The sequence below is a fragment of the Astyanax mexicanus genome, chromosome 15 (genome assembly GCF_023375975.1).
Source record: "Astyanax mexicanus isolate ESR-SI-001 chromosome 15, AstMex3_surface, whole genome shotgun sequence".
Lineage (NCBI taxonomy): Eukaryota > Metazoa > Chordata > Actinopteri > Characiformes > Acestrorhamphidae > Astyanax > Astyanax mexicanus.
Genome location: NC_064422.1, coordinates 40,517,133 through 40,542,421, shown reverse-complemented (window position 1 = coordinate 40,542,421; position 25,289 = coordinate 40,517,133). Strand labels below are relative to the sequence as shown.

The 25,289-nt window shown below is 36.9% G+C and overlaps 1 protein-coding gene and 1 long non-coding RNA gene across 4 annotated transcripts in view; both read right to left on the bottom strand.

Annotated features, from left to right (window-relative positions):
• The window catches only part of epas1a (endothelial PAS domain protein 1a), a 72,021-nt gene that overhangs the window by 8,725 nt on the left and 38,007 nt on the right, over window positions 1-25,289 (bottom strand). Inside the window, exons 5-13 of one of the 2 annotated variants that reach the window (XM_049464555.1) lie at window positions 24,042-24,160; window positions 22,403-22,605; window positions 16,404-16,510; window positions 10,068-10,215; window positions 8,769-9,025; window positions 5,328-5,494; window positions 4,493-4,606; window positions 2,325-2,701; window positions 1,619-1,745 (exon numbers count right to left, since the gene is read on the bottom strand). In XM_049464555.1, coding sequence (XP_049320512.1) covers window positions 1,619-1,745; window positions 2,325-2,701; window positions 4,493-4,606; window positions 5,328-5,494; window positions 8,769-9,025; window positions 10,068-10,215; window positions 16,404-16,510; window positions 22,403-22,605; window positions 24,042-24,160 — 1,619 coding nt within the window. The remainder of the gene's footprint in view (window positions 1-1,618; window positions 1,746-2,324; window positions 2,702-4,492; window positions 4,607-5,327; window positions 5,495-8,768; window positions 9,026-10,067; window positions 10,216-16,403; window positions 16,511-22,402; window positions 22,606-24,041; window positions 24,161-25,289) is intronic. The other variant, XM_022670333.2, reaches the window with a different exon arrangement.
• On the bottom strand, window positions 264-1,286 carry LOC125781198 (uncharacterized). 2 transcript variants are annotated; one of them, XR_007424412.1, is made up of 3 exons: window positions 1,087-1,286; window positions 586-880; window positions 264-482 (listed from the first exon to the last, which is right to left on the bottom strand). It is a non-coding gene; the product is annotated as an uncharacterized LOC125781198 (long non-coding RNA). The 2 variants fall into 2 exon arrangements; XR_007424413.1 differs by having other exon boundaries at window positions 664-880.

Sequence of the window (25,289 nt, the reverse complement as noted above, 5' to 3'; positions counted from 1 at the left end):
GGGATTAGATCTTAAATTTAGTTTTAGGTTGAGGGATTATATCTTAAATTTAGTTTTAGGTTGAGGAATTATACGTTAAGTGTAGGTTGAGGGACTAGTTTAGGTTCAGGGATTATAGGTTAAATTTAGGTTAGGCTGACAGGAACTTTAAGTATAGGTTGAGGTCTAGTTGGTTACGTTTAGGGTTAGTTTGTGGGATTATAAATTAAGTTTAGGTTTAGTTTAAGGGATTATAGGTTAAGCGTAGATTAAAGGATTAGTTTGGCTACCAGTTGATGCTCGCATCAAATTCAAAACTCTTACAATCGCCTACAAGGTGATGTCAGAACAGGCTCCTTCCTACCTGCACTCGCTCCTGAAGGCTTACGCTACCTCCCGGCCGCTGCGCTCCTCCAGTGAACGTCGCCTCGCTTTGCCAAACACTCACACAAAGCAATCCAGACTGTTCTCATACAGAGTTCCCCAATGGTGGAACAAACTACCTTCCACTACCAGATCAGGAGAATCTCTCGCTATCTTTAAGAGACTCCTGAAGACAGAGCTCTTCAAATAGCACTTACTCTCTTAACACCTCTAACTAACTACCTTCTACTACCAGATCAGGAGAATCTCTCGCTATCTTTAATAAACTCCTGAAGACAGAGCTCTTCAAAGAGCACTTACTCTCCTAACACCTCTAACTAACTACCTTCTACTACCAGATCAGGAGAATCTCTCACTATCTTTAATAAACTCCTGAAGACAGAGCTCTTCAAAGAGCACTTACTCTCCTAACACCTCTAACTAACTACCTTCTACTACCAGATCAGGAGAATCTCTCGCTATCTTTAATAAACTCCTGAAGACAGAGCTCTTCAAAGAGCACTTACTCTCCTAACACCTCTAACTAACTACCTTCCACTACCAGATCAGGAGAATCTCTCACTATCTTTAATAAACTCCTGAAGACAGAGCTCTTCAAAGAGCACTTACTCTCCTAACACCTCTAACTAATTACCTTCTACTACCAGATCAGGAGAATCTCTCACTATCTTTAATAAACTCCTGAAGACAGAGCTCTTCAAAGAGCACTTACTCTCTTAACACCTCTAACACACTAACTACTTCTAACCCCATTTCCTTCTTCCCCTCCTTCACTCCTCTATCCTATTATTCCCCTTTGTCCTCCTTTTATCCCTATCCAAAGATGTTTTTCCTTTAAACTTATTTTACATTGTACTTGACTATTGTAAGTCGCTTTGGACAAAAGCGTCTGCCAAATGTAATGTAAAGTAATGTAATGTAGTTTAGTTTCAGAAATTATAGTTTAAATTTAGGTTAGTCTGATAGGAAGGTTAAATTTAGGTTAAGTTTAGGTTTAGGTTTGATGAATATAGGTTAGGTTTAGGTTTGGTTGATAGAAAGCTTAGTTTAAGGTCTATTTAGTTACTTTTAGTCTTAGTTTGAAGGATTATACTTAACGTTTAGGTTGATGGATTATAGATTAAATTCACATGTACGAGGGACAATTTATGTAAAACACACATTGTAAAAATTCTAAAATAGTGAAATAAGTAATTTTTTTTCCCCCAAAATACATTAATATTTATGATTATATGGCTATATGGAGCCATCTCACCTGAGGGGTGTTTGAGAAAGAGCAGGAGGAGCTGAACACGGTCTGCCTCTTGCGTTTAAAATTGGCGGACGGTGGAATCTGATCAAGGCCCAGGTCATCACATGGCTTAGCGAAGTCTTCAAAAATTCTGTAATTCAAATAAATTAGCATTTGCATGAATTGCAATAGATTTTATAAAAACAAAGCAGAACACAGAACTGAAAAAAATAAGAGATCTCTTCAAAATGATGAGTTTCTTTGATTTAACCAAATTGAAAAACCTCTGAAAAGTAATCAAGAGGAAGATGGATGATCACAAGCCATCAAACCAAACTGAACTGCTTACATTTTTGCACCAGGAGTAAAGCAGCATAAAGTTATCCAAAAGCTGTGTGTAAGACTGGTGGAGGAGAACATGATGCCAAGATGCATGAAAACTGTGATTAAAAACCAGGGTTATTCCACCAAATATTGATATTTCTGAACTATTAAATCTTTATGAATATGAACTTGTTTTCTTTGCATTATTTGAGGTCTAAAAGCTCTGCGCCTTTTTTTTTTTTTGTTATTTCAGACATTTCTCATTTTCTGCAAATAAATGCTCTAAATGACAATATTTTTATTTTGAAATTTTACTCAAACATAAACCTATAAATAGCAAAATCAGAGAAACTGATTCAGAAACTGAAGTGCTCTCTTCTGTATGTTTCAGCAAAACTTTCCTTACCTTTGCTGGTTTTGAGCACATGTCAGATTCTGTCCGTCCAGCTCCGGTCCTCCATACTGTAGAGAGGACTCTGGGGGCCACTGCAGGTTCTGCCGGCCCCCTCTGGAGGGCAGCGGGGTGGTGGCAGGGCTCTGGTATGGGGGCAGGATGTCTGGGTTGGGGTAGGTGCTGGGGCAGGTCTTGGTGTCAGGGGTGAAGGGGGCGAGGGGCTGGAAGAGGCGGGTGACGCAGTTGAAGCTGTGCTGGGGGGTGGGGTACAGACTCGGACACGCCTCAGGCAGAGGCTCCTCCTGACCAATGGGGTTCAGCTGGAAGTCTTCCCCATCCATAGGGATGTAGGGAGCCAGCGTCTCCAGATCCAGATCATTCAGATCAAACTGAAAGACAGTGTAAATTTTTACATTTTCTATTATTATCTGAAACAGAAATGATAGAAAATGTATTTTTTTCCAACGCTTTTTGTTTAATTATGGTCACAATTTCGACATTATAAATAAATACTAAAGTGATCCAGACTATGAAGGAACACATAAGGAATCATGTAGTAACTTAAAAGTGTTAAACAAACCAAAATACTCTGTGAAGAAGCATTTAGGTGCTCTTATCTGTGGTGCTGTTAACTTGCAGTTTCTGAAGCTGGTAACTCTGATGAAATGAGGCAGTCCTGATGAGTGCCAGTTTCATCATAATAGTTTCGATGGTCTTTGCACCCTTTTGCATTTCTTAAAGTCTTTGTTTTGTTTTCTTAGTTGAGTAGTTCTTGATATAATATGGATATATTAGGACATTAACCTCTTAACACGCCCAGAAATGTATTAAATATAATATCTGGCTGTGTTTATGAATAGTTATGAATACTTATAGGTTCAATATAGACACCCAATATACCATTTTAAAGCTTAGCATCTCTGCTTTTCAGTTATCTAGCCTATTTAGCAGTATCTCCTTTCAGAAAATAAACATTTAGGGCGAAATATGCCTTGCTTCTCAAAGTTATGATTCATAACTTTCATATTTGCGTTTATCGTACGTCCATATTTGATCGAATGCGGTCATGTTATACACCAGCGTTTTCTGTTTGTATAGGAGTAGACCACACAAAAACAGCCTTATTACTGCAAAATGAGTTATAAAAGTGGTAGTTTTTATTATAAAGTTTTCAGTCCTTTGGAGAAAGAAAATACCATTACTGCTTCAGATCACAATAAAATCTAAACACATTATAACAAAATGTAGAGCTGCTAAAAAGCTTCATCCATATAAATAGTTCATTTTATATGTCTGAAAATAAAAAAATAAAATAGAAAATCTGAAAGGCGCCTAACAACTTTCCTGGTTTTTACCATATTTTGGCCATTATATGTTCAATTGAATAATTAAAGTGTCTTAAATGAATTGTGTAAAGGCTTCTAAGTGATATTAATTCATAGAATTGACTCTGAATTATTTAATATTGGAGTGAGAAGCCTTCAAATGTGAGCATGTAATTTCAGGCGGAAATTGGTCAAAAAAGGCTTGGAGCTTAAGAGGTTAATCAAATAGAGCTATTCCAACTCTGTATACCAAGCATAGCATTTAGGTGCTTTTATCTGGGGAGCTGTTGTGGTTTCTGTTACAGTTTCTAAGGCTTTTCTTGGTTTTCTTGAACTTATCCTGTACAACAGAGGAAACTCTTGCTCGTCCTTTTCTTGGGTTGCCCTGATGAGTGCCAGTTTCATCATACTATCATACTATTCATATCTGATGGTCTTTGTGACCATCTTTTAAAAGTAGTTCTCGCCATAATCTGGATTAGAACATTACTCAAATATTCACTATTCACTGTATACCTGTAACTCTACCTCTTCACTACTTTACAACAACTGATGCTCTCAAACACTTTATTAAGAGACAAGAAATTCAAGTAATTAACTCTTGACGAGTTCAGCACAGCTGTTAACTGAAAGCCTGAATTCCAGGTGACTCTACCTCATAGCTGACTGAGAAAATCCAGCAGAGATGCTACAGTAAAATCTACACTTTTTTGTGTACTAAATAATTCCATATATTTTTCTTCACAGTTTGGATGATTTTAGTATTAATCTATGAACATTTTAAAATAATGAAAATATACTGAATTGTATATGTTGTGTTCAAACATTTGACTTTCTACTGTATACTGCACTGACCTGTGTATCAGTGGGACTGTTGGACTCGGTGGTTTGGGCGAACAGTCTTTCTGTCAGCTCTACTTTCAGCTCATTCTCTCCGGTGCCGTAAAAATCTCCTCCTGAACTCTCAGGCTGCAGAGGAAAAGGGACAACATGAGCAGATCTATACATAAAACATATATATATATATATATATATATATATATATATATATATATATATATATACTATAAAATATTTTTAGGGCTCTATCATACACCATGCATGTTGCCATCTTACACCCAGTCATCAACCTATTTTCACACCTTGTGCTCGCACTGTTAAAATAGTGCTGGAGTTTAGGAATAAATCTACACTGATGGGTGTGGTGGTCTGGAAGTGAGGTGTGTTCAGGCAAATTTCTGGCATGTTTTTATCGTGGTGGTGGGAAATACAGGAGCGCCACTGACTGATTAAAACCCTGACAACAGTCAATAGTCAGCCGCCCAATTCTATGCTAGCCATGCAGGAGCGCCTTGCGCATTGTGCACCCTCAGTGTGAGCAAATCCAGCTTTTACATTAATAAACAATATCAGAATAAAGAATAAAATAACATTACTGTTCCATTAAATGAGCTGCTGGTGTATCTTCACAGCGTGAACGCACCGCACTACAAAGATTATCAAGATACGAACGCGCCAAAGTGAGAACCTGCCTCTTAAAGGGAATGATGACAGGCACACTGATTGGTTTATTTCACGTTACGCCCAAAATTAACCGCACCCATGATTAATTGATAGATAGGACCTTTAAAGCCTTAAAGCTTAAATAAGAATAGGCTAAGGAATAACTAAGTAAGGTAAAGGGACGTACAGTGGAGCAGCTGCTGATGTTGTTCAGGCTGGGCATGGAGTCGGACAGGGTTCTGGGCAGGCCGCTGTCGGAGCTGGAAGCTGGAGAGTCCATTTTCCACAGTTTGCTGCCTGTAGTCTGACAGGGATATTTGTAGAAGATGGACTGCTCTTCAAACTGTGGCCTTCCTGTAAACGTACAGTACAGAGAATAGGTGTCAATAAAGCCATTTATACTATAATTAACCCAGAAGGAAGTGTGGAACTGCAATGCTATTCAGAAGGAAGTTAAAGATCAATAAGAAGGAACAATAAACGCTGAAAATAAAAATATGGACTGATATGTTCAATATGTATTGAGCTGCACGAACATAAAAAAAAATGTGTGTAAGGAAGTTGTAGAGGTTCCTAATGGAGTCCTGTGATAATCCATTGCAATACTGCTTTAATTTTCTCACACAGTTCCAGCGGTAAAAAGATTTAGTATTGGGGATGTAGGGAATGTTGATAGAGCATTCAATACTGTTGCATCCCACACATTTTCTTTAGATTTCAATAGATTTTGTATATTTATGGCAAGTTCTTTTGTAGAACACTGTCCTGCTGAAATATAGGTGGGAATTAAACAACTTAAAAAATAAAAATATCATTAAAAAAGTAAATTTATTATTCTAAGCATTTATTTCTTTTGTTGTTGATGAGCGTGCCAATTCCTGCTGGAAAATGAAATCCGCAGTGCTTCCCTCTGCTGACAACTTTGAACTTATGGAGATGCAGATTTCATTTTCCAGCAGGATTTGGCACACTGCCCACACTAATCCACACAAAAGTACCAACTGGTCTTATTTAATATTAAAATTTTCTGAGACGCTGATTTTTGGGTTTTTATTGGCTGTAAGCCATGATCAACAGTTTTATCACAAATAAAAAAAAATAAACACTTAAAATAGATCACTCTGTGTGTAACACATATATATATATATAATATATGAGTTTCACATTTTGAGCTGAAATACTTAAATAAGGCAACTTTTCAATGATATTCAAATTTTTTGTGATGCACCTGTACTACCACTGATCGCAGGACATTATGCTTTTAAATGTAGGAGTGCTTGAAAATATTGGATATCTATGGGATGGATTTTTACAGGACTCCATTAGGAACCTCTACAACTCTCTGTAGCTCAATAAACAGTACCTATGTATATATCACCTATATTACCTACCTATATATATATTTTTTTTTATCTCTCCTCTGAATAGCATTGCAATTTGAAACTTCCTATGGTGTGCAACTATTTTTTTTGTCATTGATAATTCTACAAAAATACAAAAATACAGAAATGAATGTTCTGTTGAGCTGTGAGTGACAGTATGGAGAATATAAGAGAAGAGGGAATGGTGATTGTTAAAAGTGAACCAGAATACTCCCAAGGTTTGATCTAAAACAGACAAAAACAAACCAGTGATTAGTTGGTGTCCACTGCATGCAGGTGAATGTGGAAAAAAATACACAAGAAATGAGATTATTTAGATTAGCAGTGAAACAGGTGAAAAAGCCTGAATAAGGAGAATACCCATGAAAAAAAAAAAAAGAATACAGCACCATCACAAGATAACACCACAATACACAATCCACAACCCAGTACCCCACATTAGAAGAGAAGAGATCACCAATGAGAATGGTGCACACCAGAAAAAGAATACTTAAAGAAGATTTAAATAAAAAGACCTGTTTATTTTTAATAACAAAAATATTAAAGAAAAAAACAATTAATTCCCATTTTTATAAGTAAATTTATAAATTGTAAGTATTCCAATAAATGGGTACCACTTTAAAATAAGGCTCCTTTATAAAGGGTTTATAAATAATAAGTTTATACATGAGTTTATTAATGATCAATAACTAGGTTATAAACCATTAATAAGCAGTAACAATACATAAATGTAATTTCCTAAATAGTGACTCCGCATTCATTTATACAGTTACACCTCAGATCTTACTGGATGCTTAACTTTATTTATTTAACCATGATAACATGGTTATTATAACATTTAATGACTAAACTGACTTAATTATTGATTATTCTATATTATTTTATTTAATATGTTAAAAACGTAATTGTCCCTGTTATTCTTTTCTTTCTATTTTTATGTTGTAAGTGGTTATTAATGTTTTTAAAGTATTTATAACTTAATTTATAACCATTAATATGCTCTTTTATAAAGTATGTATAAACCCTTTATAGGGCTGTCACAATAATTGCAATATCGATTTATCGTACAATAAATGAACATGAGCTCAATCAAAAAAATTTTGATAATGGTGATATCTATGTTGTCTATGTCTATTGTGCTTATGTCTATGTTTGTTCACATATACTGTATAACAGTGAGCAATATTTTAGCCAGTCATGATTCAATACCTGGGACTCCATAACATACACACAGTGTGAACTAAAGAAAGTGAAGAAATAAGTATCACTCCCAAAGTCATTTTAATAAATGATTAATTCAAATTTGTTGTGCTTATAGCTTATAGTGTATAATTGCTTTTTTACACTGCAAAAAACTAAATCTTAGCAAGTGAAAATTTCTAAATTTAAGGCAATAAATCTTATTTTCTTCTCTTCTTCAAAAAGTCTTACTAAGCATTGTGTGTAAGTGTTAGATTATTTTTGCTTATTTTAGGGATAATTATCCTAATCATTCTTACTTAGAATTTGTACTTTATTTTAAGTAATTTGAACTCAAAATAATAAGCACAATCAAGCAGCAATCAAGTTGTTCTGACTCTTGTGTCCAAAAACAGTGACTTTTTTTGCTTGATTTAGGTGTTTCTTCACTCATTTTGAGACTTTGCCATTGCTTTTTGTAAGAAATCTTATTAAGAAAATTTTGCTTGCCCCATTGGAAGATTTTTTTGCTTAATATACATATATTTGTCTTAATTTGCATATATTTTGTCTAATTTTTGCCAATGGATTTTTTGCAGTGTATGCCATACTGTTATCATTATGTCAGTGGCATTTATAAGTTATGAAATTACAAAAATATCGTGTATCGCAATAATTTCTGGGACGATGTATCGTCCACAAATAAAAAAGTCGTATCGTGACAGACCTAACCCTTTATAAAGGAGCCTTATTTTAAAGTGGTACCAATGGTGGTAAATGTGCCGATGTACCATTAAAAAAAAGCCCACTTTTTAAGTTCTCCAGCATCATCAATAAAGCGAACCCTGCTGCAAAGCCAAGCTACAACCAAGCCACTGTACAAATTCAGCTGCTGTTGCGAAGCGTACGGGCACCAGGGCACTGCCGTGAACGTGTGCGTGTGCGTATGTGGTGATTCCGAGGTAGAGAACTGGGAATACTGGGAGGATTAATGGAGGATTAATTAGGAGTTCACGCATGCAGGAGAGGGGTGGACATGCCATCGAAGGACGGGGTAGAGTACAGACTGAAGTTGTTGTGGGGGTAGAAGTAGCGACGGGGGGCGTTCTGACCAAAGTCCAGGGCAATGATGGCGTCTCCAGGCATGGGCGCCAGCTGTGCCAGCTCCTCGGGCTCCTCCTTCAGCTTGTTGAAGAGCAGGCTATCCGGGTCCGACACCGAGCCGGCCTGGCAGAAGAGTTCGCCGGCGCCCAGCATGTCGCGGGACTTGAACAGCGCCTCCGTCTGGTCCATGGAGAAGACGATGGTTTTCTCTTCAATTTCACTGAAAAATAAGCAATGAAAGAAAGAAGAGAACAGTCAAAGCTGGCACTGGTCCATACTTTTATGATGAATTATAATGGGTTATGATGGGTTATGATATGCTATCAGTATCAGGCCATTGAGAAAAAAGGCAGGAAATGTTCAAACTATGTAACTAAGAAAAGAAAAAAAAACAGCGTTACGCCTGAAATCAATATTATTGAATATTACTGAATATTATTACATATCACAGAAGCTATGCTGGTTAAAGATAATTACGGCATCAATTTATTGTAAAATATATAAGCATTAAGCATGACCTCATGAATCATTTTTCATGACCTCAATACTTTCAATTAAAGAGCCAATTAAAATGAAAATTGCAAATAAAATGAAATATATATATATATATCAATGGCGTGCAGTGAATCTGGTTGGTTAGACTGTCCTTTCACTTTGCTAATGATTCATTGCTACACCCTTTTCAAAATCTGCAGAAGGGTCACGCAGTCACGTGAGCAGAATCCATTTTAAAAAGCTGTGATTGGTTAAAACCGCTGTCAGTCAGATAAGAGTCCTGTAGCAACTAAAAAACACAGACTAATGCTTTAATTAGTTGCTGTTTTTTTATTTTAGTTAATTTATAAAATAAATTCTTACACTTACAATAGCTATGATATATATTTCCTGATTACAAATTATGTAATTATTTACATGCATCTATTGTCACCCCATGGCCTCACTGCACACCACTTATATATATATATATATGTGCTATTTATAGATTTATGTTTGAGTAAAATTAACGTTGTTGTTTTATTCATTAAACTATGGACAACATTTCTCCCAAATTTCAAATAAAAATATTGTCATTTAGAGCATTTATTTGCTATATATATATATATATATATATATATATATATATATATATATATATATATATATATACATATATATATATATATATATATATATATGTATATATATATATATATATATGTATATATATATATACATATATATATATACAGGAACACTTATCTACTTACAAAAATGCAGCTTACCTGAGAACATAGTTGATGCAGACGATGCACTGCGGCTGAGAGTTACGGCTGTTGTAGATCACTGTGCCCTGAGTCTCCACCCACACGTAGCCTCCATGTTTGGCCAGCATCCGGTACTGCCCGCTCACCGCCTGCCCTTTAGCACACACTGCACACACACACACACACACACACACACACAAACACACACACACACAAACACACACACACACACACAAACACACACACACACACACACACACACACACACACACACAAACACACACACAAACACACACAAACACACACAAACACACACAAACACACACACACACACACACACACACACACACACACACACACACACACACACACACACACACACACACACACACACACACACACCACTATTAATACTGTGGTCAGATATGACTTGTATTGTTCTTGTTATTATATTGTTAAGTATTGGGACAACTGCTCATTCATAGTTTTTATCTGAAATTATGGTTATTAAAAAAAGTTTATTTTAATAAATAAATAAATTATTTATTTAGACATATTTTTAGACATATTATTTATTTAGACAGAAAATTATTTATTTGGATTATTTATTTAGACATATTTATAGACATATTATTTATTTAGATTATTTATTTAGACAGAAAATTATTTATTTAGATTATTTATTTAGACAGAAAATTATTTATTTAGATTAAGTATTGAGACATATTCATAAACATATTATTTATTTAGACAGAAAATTATTTATTTAGACATAGTCAACATAAAGTACTACATTTAGTATTGCATTGTACTAAAGTCATCAAAAGTATGTAATTATTTAGTGACAAACCAGAATTTGATTTATATTTTAGATTATTGATAAGACGACAGTTTTGCACATCTTGGCTGGATTTTCTCAGTCAGCTTTATGAGGTAGAGTCACCTGGAATTCAGGCTTTCAGTTAACAGCTGTGCTGAACTCATCAAGAGTTAATTACTTGAATTTCTTGCCTCTTAATAAAGTGTTTGAGAGCATCAGTTAAAGTAAAGTAGTGAAGAGGTAGAGTTACAGGTATACAGTGAATAGTGAATATTTGAGTAATGTTCGAATCCATGTTATGAGAAGCAAAATCTACTCAACTAAGTAAAGGAAAAAAACAGTTTAGGAAATGAAGGCACTTTAAAATAACTTTCAAACATTAATGATGAAACTGGCACTCATCAGGATCGCCACAGGAAAGGAAGAGCAAGAGTTACAACCCTCTAATCAGCAGACCTGACCCTAGATCAGCTTCTGCAGAGACCACGCTATCACTAACACAGTCACATGACCCAGATATCAGGAGTCAGGCCACTTCCTTGACCCGAACCGAGCTGATCCTGGAACAACAGCTATACAACGACAGAGATAAATGCATGAATAAATAGTGGAGGAGTACAGAACATTGTGGACTGCACGTTTATGGACTGTGTGCTGTTTTGTGATCTGCTCTGAATGACCGCGATGGACGCTGATATAAAAGGGCACAAACCTAGACGACATTAAAATTAAAAAGCACTATGTGTTTCTATATTTAGCAGCGCATACAGGAATCACAGCCCATTTACACAGCCAAAAACCCTTCCTCCACTGCAGCAATCATAAATAAATGTAATAATCAACACATGGGTACAACATGTTTGTCCTTTTTTTGTTTTTAAGCTTGTTGATAACAGCTTGTACTGTTTATGATTCACCAATGTGATCAAATTCTAGGTATCTTCCCCTCGTCAGGCATCGCCAGATTAGTTCATATATAATAGCTAGTTTCAGTTCCTCCAGTCATAAGTTTGGACATACCATAAATTTAGTGTTTTTTTTTTCTTTTCATTATTTTAACATTTTCTACATTGTAGATTAATACTAAAGTGTTCAAAACTATGGAATTATTTTATAAGCAAAAAATGTCTTAAACAAACCAGAATATGTTTTATATTTTCATATTTAAGTTACTTGGAATACATGCTTTCAGTTAACAGCTGTGCCGAACTCATCAAGAGTTAATTACTTGAATTTCTTTAGTTTTAGAGCAGAGTTGGTATACAGTGAATAGCTCTATTTGAGTAATGTTCTAATCCATATTATGAAAAGCAAGAACTCCTCAAGTAAGTTAAGAAAAAAACGTTAAGAAATTACATTTAAAAAAACTTTGAAGTATCCTTAAGTGCAGTCATAAAAAAAGAACATAAAAAAGAACAAAAGAAAACCAAAGAAATGATGAAAGTGGCACTCATCAAGACCACTACAGAAAAGGAAGAGTAATTAAGCCCTTAATTAATCGTACACCCTGCGCAAGGCACGTGTGATGCTCTTTGCTATCTTACACCCTGTCAACCGTCTATTTTCACGCCTTGCACCCTCTTTGTTAAAATAGCGTCAGAGAGAGTTTGGGAATAAATCTACACTGATGGGCGTGGTGCTCTGGAAGTGAGAAACCTGTGTTCTGGTAAATTTCTGGAGTATTTCTGTATTGGAGGTGAGAACAACCAGGTGCGCCAGTGATTGATTAAAACCCTGACAACAGTCAACAGTCAGCCACGCAATCCTATCTTATTCAAGCAGCCATGCACTTCCTTGCTCAATAAAAATAACATTGCTGTTATTTTAAATGATCTGCTAGTGTATCTTCACAGCGTGAACACACAGGTCAGTATCTGTCTCTGCTGAGACGTGCAAAAGCACTGCACTGTTAAGATACGAACGCGCCAAAGTCAGAGCTCACCTGGTTCTTAAAGGGAATGACAACTGGCACACTGATTGGTTTACTATTTCACGTTACGCCCAAAATCAACCACACCCATGATTAATTAAGAGCATTAGTACATGACTTTCTTGCATGTTTTGAAAAGCAAAAATGTATTTTTTGCACCCTAACAATACACAATTAGCAATTTACCTATATATTTGCAATATAGCTCGCTAATATAGGGCCGATATGAGTTCTTCTATACTTCTATACTCTTCTATACAAGTTACTACATGATTACGTATGTGTTCCTTCATGTCTGGATCACTTCAGTTTAAAATAAAATGTTTTCAGGATGTTGGAAAGCAGTATATGTGATTGGTTTTTGGTGCTTTATATGGGGATGGACGGGTGAGATTTTGCCGGGTGCTGGTGTGGGTCAGTGCCATTCCTCAGAGAACGTGCAGACAGGCTGGCCGTCACTCGATGCCCTGTAATCCAGCGAGAGCGGGAAGTCTGAGCTCTGCTGATTTATGATGACAGTTTCAGAGAGCACAGGAACCCTGCAGGTCTGAGGAACAGTGTGAGCGTCTGAGATCAGCTCAGAGTTCAGCACAGGTCCAGCTCAGCTCTCACATAACACAATCCTACAGCCGCCAGAACACGAACAGCACCCGCATACTCCACCAGAGCACCACCTGTCTGTCTGTCTGCCTGTCTATCTATCTATCTATCTATCTATCTATCTATCTATCTATCTATCTATCTATCTATTTTACATCTCTTTGTTTTACTTTGTCTATCTTTCTATTTTACTGTGTCTATCTATCGATCTGTCTGTATGTCTGTTTATCCATCTATTCATCCGTCTGTCATACTGTGTGTCTATCTGTCCGTCTATCTGTCTTGCTTTGTGTCTATCTATCTATCATGTCTATCTATCTATCATGTCTATCTATCTATCTATCTATCCATCTATCTGTCTGTCTGTCTGTTGTCTATCTATCTATCTATCTATTTTGCAGTGTCTATCTATCTGTCTATCCTACTGTGTGTCTGTCTGTCCGTCTATCTGTCTATCTATCTATCTATCTATCTATCCTGTCTGTCTGTCTGTCTGTCTGTCTATCTATTTTGCAGTGTCTATCTATCTGTCTATCCTACTGTGTGTCTATCTGTCCGTCTATCTGTCTATCTATCTGTCTATCTATCTGTCTGTCTATCTATCTATCTATCTATCTATCTATCTATCTATCTATCTATCTATCTATCTATCTATCTATCATGTGTGTCTGTCTGTGATCTATCTATCTATTTTTGTCTGTGTCTATCTATCTGTCTGTCTGTCTGTCTGTCTGTCTGTTGTCTAGCTATCTATCTATCTATCTATCTATCTATCTATCTATTTTACAGTGTCTATCTATCTGTCTGTCTTATTGTGTGTCTATCTATCGATCCATCCATCTGTCTGTCTTCCTGTCTGTGTCTATCTGTCCGACTGTCTGTCTGTCTATCTATTTTGCAGTGTCTATCTATCTATCTATCTATCTAAATTAGAAACTCATCTGTATTTTTAAACAGTAAACACCTTAAGTTTAAAACACAAATGCATTGTTACAAGTCTGTCTGTCTGTCTGTCTGTCTGTCTGTCTGTCTGTCTGTCTGTCTGTCTGTCTGTCTGTCTGTCTGTCTGTCTGTCTGTCTGTCTGTCTACAATTTAATTCCGCCACACAAAGGCTAAAAAAAGCTAAAAACGCTGTGGTTCTGAGCAACCGTGTTTATTTTCTCTGTGACTAGTCGTACCAATAAAGCCATAAAACCCTCAGTTCAGGCTGAAACGCTATTGGACGGCGGTAAATATTTGCACTGAGACATCTGCTAAGCAAATAAATAATGAGACGCAATAACCACTGGGTTTATAAATAACTCAACAATTCTAGGACCCGGGCTGGACATCTGTTTCCCTCCGTCAGCGCAGCGAGTGCATGGGAAGTGCCCGTCGCCCGGGGAAGTCTGACCCCAGGCCTGGAGTTTACACTTCATTTCAGACGATAAGAAGCTGTGAGTCATTCTGCTGCTGCTGCTATTCACTCAGGGTTAATATGAACACACACTATATTTCATCAGTCAGAAAGACAATGTTAAGCGCTCTCTGCAGTCTCAGCATGTTTTTGGACGATGCATGCATGTTTCTGGTTGGTGGACTATTCTCAGTTCCGCAGTCACACTGAGGCGTTTAAAAACTCCAGCAGCACTGCTGTATCTGATCCAGTTACTGTACCACCAGCACAACCACAACTCAACAACTAACTCAGTAATCACTGCAGTGCATTTCTGCAAAACAGCCCACTGCAATACTTTAATATATTCCTATTTTTTACATCCACTGATCCAAGAGGAACGGTAATTCTTAATATGTGATAATATACTTGAATTAAATTGAACTTTAATGAACTTGAAATATTAAATTGGCACATTTCATACATTCATACACGCATATATACAGCTCTAGAAAAAAATAATAGGCCACTTAAAAATGATGAGTTTCTTTCATTCTATCAAATTGAAAACCTCTGGAATATAATTAAGAGGAAGCTGGATGATCGCAAGCCATCAAACCAAACTGAACTGCTTGAATTTTTGCACCAGGAGTAAAGCAGCATAAAGTTATCCAAAAGCAGTGTGTAAGACTGGTGGAGGAGAGCATAAAAATAATAATACTGTTCCCTTTAATGAGCTGCTGGTGTATCTTCACAGTGTGAACGTGCAGCTCTGTATCCTCTGCTGAGACGCACAAAAGCACTGCACTGTTAAGATACGAACGCGCCAAAGTCGTGTCAAATTCAAATCTCATCATGCGTTATTCTAAATGAATGTTTATACACCTTTTGCAAACACCTCAAGTTTAAATCACACAAAAGCGTTGTTAAAATTCTAAATTTTGAATTACATGATTGAATGCTCAGAATTTATGAAAAACGTTTAATAAAATGTGCTTTAAATTTAAGTTGATCTACAAAACATAGATTCAAATATTAATGTCAGCTTTTAAGTGCTGTAGACATTCTGTTTTTGTATTTTTTTGTATTTACTGTGAAGCTTTAATGGTACTGTTTGTATAATTGTAACATTGTTCAATTTAAACATTTAGTTATAATATAGTTGCTGTAGTATATTGCTGAAATCAGATTAAATTAAATTATTGCTGAATATTACAGAATATATATTTTAATTTATTAGTTTTGTTGTATTGCCCAGCATTTAATTATCACAAAAATACCCTGACATACTATGATAGCATTAAATTAGATAATTTAATGGGCTTTCTAGGTCATTGAGTGATTTAGTGATTGGTTTTTGGTCAATGATGAATGGATGGATGGATAGATGGATGGATGTTTGGATGGATGGATGAATGGATGGATGAATGGATGGATGGATAGATGGATGGATGTTTGGATGGATGGATGAATGGATGGATGAATGGATGGATGGATAGATGGATGGATGTTTGGATGGATGGATGGATGGATGGATGGATGAATGGATGGATAGATGGATGGATGGATGGATGGATGGATGGATGCTTTATTTATCCCACAGGGAAATTCTGGGATTCTGTACTCACGATTCTGGTGGCTCTTGGTCATGCTGTCGGAGTCCAGCGCATGGTAGAAGTCATACGCAGAGCGTCCAACCAAATCTTCAGGCCTGTAGCCCATTAGAGATCTCACCCTGCAGAAAATCAAACAGAAAAACTATTATATACAGTATATTTAATAAATTATCATACTCAAATACTCAAAATCCCTCAATTTAATTCTCTTATTCACCCTCTGCATGACAGAAATCATCACTGTCAAAATACAGTACTGTGTAATAGCTTATTACAATACATATAAAACACTTGGTCACTTCATTTGAAGCTTTTAATCACTGTCTTGCTCTGATTACAGGATTTGATTCATTATTCTTGTTTTGTCCCTCTAACTACTGCAACCATGTTCTAAACCTGTCCCAATACCCCACAGGTCTAATCAACTAATATGCAGCAGAAACACAACCACCTATCTGTAGAACAGTGCAACATTTTAGAAATGTTAGGAGCCTTATTAAATAAGCAAATCAAATGGTTTTCAAATGATACCACAAAACACTTGAAGAACACTGTTAATCATATTCATTACGTATGTTTCCAGTAATAATACTGAAACATCATTCAACCTTTATTTTCACTCAGGAAAAACATTGAGGGTGACCCTCGTTTACAATGTTGCCGAGCCTTTATAAGATCAAAGGGATTGAACACATTTAATAATAATTTAGAAATAATAAGAAATAAAATAGTAAAAAAAAAAAAAAAAAAAAACATAAGACAAGAGTTTGGAGTCCTATAAAACAGGACAAATCAAAGGGTTAATATATATCATATAAAGACCTCTTTCTCATGTATTAAAAATATATATGTTTCAAGTAATATTACTGTATCATTTTGGAGTAATAGGACACCAATCTAACAAAAAAACTTTAATGCACTTTTTCTAGCCCAAAACAGGCTAGATTTCTCTCACTGAATTAAAAAAAAAGAATTGGGGTAGAACAAACATACCAATACATTTATTAAATAATAAAACAAAAACTAGATTTTTAGGGTAAAGTTTTTAAACGCTGTTAATATTTTTTTATAAATTGGTTGTGGTGCTAGTCAGAACAATGCAAAATGTTTACAGTTTTCTAAAACATTTTATTTTATCATTGTAATGTTACATTTTCTGTTTTATGTGTATTCTATATGTATTGGGCAGAACTGAGATAAGTATATTAGTCTGGCCCTCTAAACCTGTTGCAATTTCTCATGTGGCCCCTTGGAAAAATGAATTGCTCACCTCTGCTCTAGAGCACAGTCCTGCAGTGATACTGAGATGTTCAAAAACACCAGCAGCACTGCTGCATCTGATCCACTCACACGCACTAACAACAAAATACCTCAATACTCAGAAACAAGGGAGTAGGGTGCAGATGAGAAGTGGGACTGGGCCTTATCCAAACCTCCACAAATCAGCACTTACATCTCTCCTCCACATTCTGAGACGTACTACTGAAATATAGACCAGACAGATCGACCCATCAGCCAACTAAACAAGACAAATCTCTCCCGCTGGAAGCAAAACGCAAACTCCTTCAGCACTACAGTGCAAACCTGACAACAAGTAGGACTTTTATTATCTGGGAGACCTGATCGCTCTTTCTCTCTCATTCCCACTCTCTCTTTCTCTCTCTTTCTTTCTCCCTCTCTTTCTTTCTCCCTCTCTCGCTCTCTCTCTCATGCCCACCTCTCTCTCTCTCTCTCTCTCCCTCTCATTCCCCCTCTCTCTCGCTCTCTCTCTCTCTTTCTCCCTCTCTCTCTCTCTTGCTCTCTCTCTCTTTCTCGTTCTCCCCCTCTCTTTCTCTCTCCCTCTATCTCTCTCGTTTCCCCTCTCTCTCTCTCTCGCGTTCTCCTCCTCTCTCTCTCGCCCCCCCTCTCTCTCGTTCCCCCTCTCTCTCGTTCCCCCTCTCTCTCTCTTGTTCTCCTCCTCTCTCTCTCTCTTTTCCCCTCTCTCTCATTCCCCTCTCTCTCTCTCTCTCTTGCTCTCTCTCTCTCGTTCTCCCCCTCTCTCTTTCTCTCTATCCCTCTATCTCTCCCGTTCCTCCCCTCTCTCTCGTTCCCCCCTCTCTCTCTCGTTCTCCTCTCTCTCTCTCTCTCTCGTTCCCCCCTCTCTCTCTCGTTCTCCTCCTCTCTCTCTATCTATCATTCTCTCATTCTCCCCCTCCCTCTATCTCTCTCATTCCCCCTCTCTCTCTCTCTTACTCTCTCTCTCTCTCGTTCTCCCCCCTCTCTCTCTCTCTCTCGTTCCCCCTTCTCTCTATCTCTCTCATCCACCCTCTCTCTCTCATTCTCTCTCTCTCTCTCGTTCCCTCTCTCTCTTGCCCCCCCTCTCTCGTTCTCTCTCCCTCTCTCTCTCTCTCGTGTTCTCCTCCTCTCTCTCTCTCTCTTTTCCCCTCTCTCTCATTCCCCTCTCTCTCTCTCTTGCTCTCTCTCTCTCTCTCGTTCTCCCCCTCTCTCTTTCTCTCTATCCCTCTATCTCTCCCGTTCCTCCCCTCTCTCTCGTTCCCCCCTCTCTCTCTCGTTCTCCTCTCTCTCTCTCTCTCTCGTTCCTCCTCTCTCCCTCGTTCTCCTCCTCTCTCTCTATCTATCATTCTCTCATTCTCTCCCTCCCTCTATCTCTCTCATTCCCCCTCTCTCTCTCTCTTACTCTCTCTCTCTCGTTCTCCCCCCTCTCTCTCTCTCTCTCTCTCTCGTTCCCCCTTCTCTCTATCTCTCTCATCCCCCCTCTCTCTCTCTCATTCTCTCTCTCTCTCTCTCTCGTTCTCTCTCTGCTGGGTTTGTTATCTTTGATACATTTCCAGCTTGTTCAAAAACACACTTATACTGTAACAGATCATACGGGCCTCTTTCCTCAGCGCTCTGAAGGGAGAAAGCTGTAAGGCATTAAACTCACGCGAGAGTGCACCTCGCTCAAAACTCCAGCAAGATTAAAGGCCGCTCTCAAAACGCCACCTCAATCATTAATCAAGGTTTTCTTGATTATCTCAGTGATCAATATCCTCATCATGCTGGGGCTCCGCTGTGATTGCTCCTGACCTCGCTGCAGGGGTCATCATGTTCCTCTTAAAAAAAAGTATCAATAACAGCTTCAGGACTCTTGTGCGAGGATTCTTGTGAAAGAACTGTAACACAGTCTTTGGTGAGGTGAGTGATTACTTTTAGCTACACATACCAAATGTGTATATTTTATATTATTATATATGTATATATGTATTATAATTATATATTAAATTACTTTATTTACTGCAAAGCTTCTAAGCAATGTTCCAGTTAATTCCTCAGTGCGCCAAACATTCTACTTTTTCACCTTTCTTTTCATTATTACATTACATTACATTAGAGCGGGGCGATATGGCCCAAAAAAAATAAATCTTCGAATCGAATTTTCGATTTAAATAGATTTTTTCCCCTACTAAAATCTCCTAAAAGTCGCTAGAAGTCGCTAAATGACGCCATCGCCTAATTTGCATAATACATGTTTTTGAAGCTGTAAAGGATTAACATTGTGAGAGAGTAAAAAGTGAGTAAAAAACACTCTAAATATGTTAGAAATGACACAAATAAACTGCAACAAATTAACAACTTCTGTTGCTTTTTAAATAGGCAGTCACGTCTCAAAATATAAATATACAAAATAACTTTATTTTACGTAAATTACATAAATCTGTTTTTTTTGCTGTGTTGTTAAATGTTATAAGAGCAGTTTTTTATTTGATTATTTTTAACTTTTTAACGTATTATAGACAAATTGTTGAATAGCTTTTTACAAAGGGGCTGCCCGCGGGAGAGAGGGGCGGGGCTAAGCTCAGGGGCGCGTCGGTGGTGAAAATTAAAACTCAGAGAAAATCGATTTTCATAAAAACACAGCGTCCTTAACTGTAAATTCGAATTAATCGATAAAATCGATAAAATCGATAAGATCGATTAATCGCCCAGCTCTACTTTACATTAAAACCATGCCACAAAATTTCATAAATATTTGCCCCATAACTTTTTAATGACCCACTTTTCACTTATGAGAGGTTATCAATTTGACTCCACCCCTTTCGCATTCATCCATCAGCACACCATTACCCCAGTATAGCGACGGTCACTACACTGCACTGACACTGCTGCACTTATCAACCCCGAGCCTTGACCTGGATACACCGACACACGGCCGGCCGAGCCAGACCGAGCCCCGCCCCTCTCGCCCGGCCCCATGTGTGAGAGTTATGTAAGAGAGCAGCTGCTGATCCCAGAAGACTGCCAGAGGTCGCGCTACTCTAAAACGACAGCCCTCATAATCACTTTCCCTTATTACAGCGCATGATAACAGCGCCGCAGCCAGCGCCGCAACTACTGCGACTCCCAGCAGGGCTTCAGATAAGAGCTCCAGCCTTACCCTTTAACACACTAACACCAGCGTCACATGACCTGCTCACAAAGCTACAGCAACTCATATTTATACACCATATATACCCACTGATCAGGCATAACATTATGACCAGCTACTTGTTTCTACAACCCTTATCACATTTATTTATTTATTTTCAGCTCTAGTGAACATATAGAGCACTTTATAGTTGTGTTATTAATGATTACAGACTGTAGTTCTGTATCTGTTTATCTGTATATTTATTATTAGAGCAGCTACTATTTTTATTATTATTATTATTATTATTATTATTATTATTATTATTATTATTATTTGGGTGGTGGATCATTATTCTCCGGCCTGCTGCAGCAGCGCTGCTGGAGTTTTTAAACACCTCAGTAAGAACAGTCCAGCAGTGACAATATAGTGCTCCTATATGGAGCTGGTAGAATGGACAATATGAATGTAGAAACAACAGGTGTTCATATTAAGTTATGTTATAATTGTTGTATATCCACCATTCAGAGTAATAAGATAATTAAAAAATGAATGGATGCTGTTAAAAGACTACTATTTTCATTTAGTCTAGATTTATATTTTTCCTTTTTATTTGATTGTCGTGTTTAATTTTATTTTTTTATTGTTCTTATTCTTTTTTTTTCTTTTTAATGCTTTATTCATTTCTCAAATTACTTACTTACACGTGTACATCTTTTCCATTTAACTGCTTTTGAATTTATTCTTTTTTTAATGTAAATTTTATGTTGTATTTTTAGTAAGTGCTACTGATATTTTTTTGTCTTTATAATATTCAATTAATTATTTACATTACTTATTTTTATACTATTTCACTTTGACTGCTTTAAATTTTATATTATTTTTTTTACATACATTTTACGTTTTATTTTAAGTGCTGCTGTTTTTCTTTCCTATTTTCTTTATTTTATTAATTAATTACATTATTTACTTACATATTTCACTTTGACTGCTTTAAATTCTATATTTCAATTTTATATACAATTTTTTTATATTATTTGTTTTCTCCTTTTTAATGAGATGTCTTTATTTTTTTTGTTTGTATGTATTCCAATTAGCTGTTTAACTTGGCTGATTTTGCCAAATATAATAAATGTATATGTATTTATATGTATTTCAAAATAAAAATAAAGTTTCGCTAAATGATTAATTAACTGATTGAGTTAAGAGTGCGAAGTAGGGGTGGGCGATATGGTACTATAAATAATATCATGATATTTTAGGGTATGTCAACGTGACAAAACATTTATTTTTTTAATATAAAATATACTAATGCAACAAAATAAATAATTAAATAATTAAGTTCTATTTTAAATAAATACACCAATTTTATAACAAACCTATAAACGTTGGTCTGTTTCCTAAACAGTAAGACCTCGATTTTGTACAAAAAAATGTTATTAAATAAATAAATAAAGTAAATAAGTAAATTAAATAAGTAAATAAAAAATTTAAGTGCAGCATATGTACTGCATGCACATAAAAAACAAACAAGTAACTAAAAGTATAAAGACTAAATAACAAAACAAAAAAAGTGGAAAAGTGGGCGTGGCTAAGGTAAATGAGGTAGGAAGTAAGAACTACATGCCTCTCGTCGCAGTAGATGAACTTCATGTCCATGTTGTGTCGGCTCATGAAGGTTTTGCTGTCGAGGGGCGTGTCCACATTGGAGGGGTTTGTGATTGGCTCGCATAACATGACCACACAGGTGAGGGGGGGCTCCGTAAATCCACATAACACGTGCGGGGGGCAGCTGGTGTACACCTTTAAATGACCTGTACAGTGGAGAACCTGAGGGAAAAAAGTGACGATAATAATAATTAATAAACTAATATTATTACCAATAACTTACTAATAACCACAACATTAATTACAAATAGGTTGGGACACTTTCTAGTTTTTGTTAATCTGACCACAGAACAGTTGTAGAGATCTCTTTAGGCAAGCTGTCAACCAAGCTGTTAAGTGCAGCTTAATTTAGGGCGTGTCAGTGTGTCTTTGCTATCGTAACGTCGGGAAAAGTACACCTTGCGCGGCTTGAAATGCCCAGTAGGCATGTACTAATTTTCTTAATTAATCATGGGTGTGTTTTGGGTGTAACGTGAAATAAATTATTATAAACCAATCAGTGTGTCACTCTTTAAGAGCCAGGTGAGCTCTGACTTTGGTGGATTGCTATTTTAACGGTGCAGCTACCTGGATGTGTCAAACACTTCTCAGCAGAGTTCGTTCACACTGTGATTTATTGTTGATGTAAGTTGGGTTTGTGCACTGCTGCGTGCCCCTGTGCACCAGCATTGCTAAGATAGCAATGAACGTCTGACAATTGACTGTTGTCAGGTTTTTAATCAGTCAGTGGCACACCTGTGTTTTCCACCGCCAAGATAGCAATACACCAGAAAATTAACTGAAAACACCTCACTTCCAGACCACCACAACCACCAGCGTAGATATATTCACAAGCACTGTTGCTATTTAAACAATGTAGGTGGAACGTGTGAAAACAGACTGTTGGCGGGGTGTAAGATAGCAATAAGCATTACAACATGCCTTGCACAGGGTGTAAGATAGGGCTTAATGTTTTACTATGTTTTTTAAACAAACAGCGGTTGGACAATGAAACTGAAACACCTGGTTTTAGAGCACAATAATTGATTGTGGTGACGGACAGTTCTGGTGGAAACAGGAGAGTTATGGTGCACATTGAATTCTGCCGTGATTTGATCAGCCGTGGTTTTATGTTTTTTGGATACAATCCGGGTTAGCACCCAAACATCCCTTTCAAACAGCTTCCTCTTACAGCGTCCACAGTTAATCCTGTTGAATGTGGTTGGTTCTTCTTGGTGGTTAATGCTGACATTACCCTGGATACCGTGGCTCTTGATACATCACAAAGACTTGCTGTCTTGGTCACAGATGCTCCAGCAAGATGTGCACCAACATTTTGTCCTTTTTTGAACTCTGGTATGTCGCACATAATGTTGTGTGTATTGCAATATTTAGAGCAGAACTGTGCTCTTACCCTGCTAATTGAACCTTCACACTCTGCTCTTACTGGTGCAATAATGTGCAATTAATGAAGATTGAACACCAGGCTGCTCCAATTTAGACATAAAACCTCCCACACTAAAATGACAGGTGTTTCAGTTTCATTGTTCAACTCCTGTATATTTCTCTACAATTTACATAATGTTTTTGGAATTAAGGTTGTATTTGTGATTGCTCACCTTCCATGTGGCTGATTTGAGGTTGACGGTACGTCCTCTGCTGGTAACTGTACACTTCATCCTCATGAAGAAATCTCTCTCCGTGTTCAGCTCTTTACACCTCCTGCCATAAACCGGCCCTAAAACCAACATCCGGCAAATTAGTATCAATTAGTATCATCCTTAATATTGTATGAAACTGTATTTGATTACTGTATTAAATTTTGATCATTTTAAAATCGACTATGAACCATAACATCTCATAGAAACAGTATGAGTGACCACTAGGCCCATCATAATAAGTATGTTTGCCTTATTGTCATTTTAAGACCATTTTATGCCAATGATATAAGTAATGCATAGCTTACAGTGGCTTACAGCAGTATTCATGCCCCTTTCACATTTTGTCACCCTACAACCACGAACATAAATATATTTTCTTGAGACTTTAAGTGGTAGACAGACACAAAATAGCACATAACTTTAAATCAAATAAAAATGTGTGCGTGACATGCAAAAGTATTCACTCTAAAACCCCTAAATAAACTCCCGTGCAATCAACAGCCTTCAGTAGTCATTTAATTAGTTAATTAGTGTGCCTGCTGGAAAATGAAAACTGCAGCTCCATTAAAGTTGTTAGTAGCAGAGGGAAGCATGAAGTGCTGTAGGATTTTGTGGGAACACAAAACTGCACTGACTTTAGACTTGATAATAAAACACAGTGGATCAACACCAGCAGATGACATGTCTCTCTATTAAACCATCACTGATCATCAGTAAATTTTACATTTCATTTATAAATCAAGGGAGCAGAGTCTGGAGGAAGAGTGGAGAGACACACAGTCCAAACTGAGGTCTAGTGTGAAGTTTCCACCAATCAGTGATGGTTTGGAGATGCGGATTTCATTTTCGAGCAGGACTTGGCACACTGCCCACAGTACTGCCAAAAGTACCAACTGATCTTATATAATATTCTAATTTTCTGAGACACTGATTTTTTGGGTTTTCATTGGCTGTAGGCCTTAATCTTCAACAATAAAAGAAATAAACACTTAAAATAGATCACTCTGTGTGTAATACATCTATATAATAATCGAAACAAATTCGATTTCATATGCATACATACATTAAGTCAATATTTTTATTATGACAGGCCTGTTGGTCACAGTGGTAAACAGGTTGGAACTGTTTTCTGACTGGGCTGTGGGGGTCAAAGTACAGCTGCAGTGAGCGAGCCGGCCTGCTGAAACCCGGCTACACTATAACACT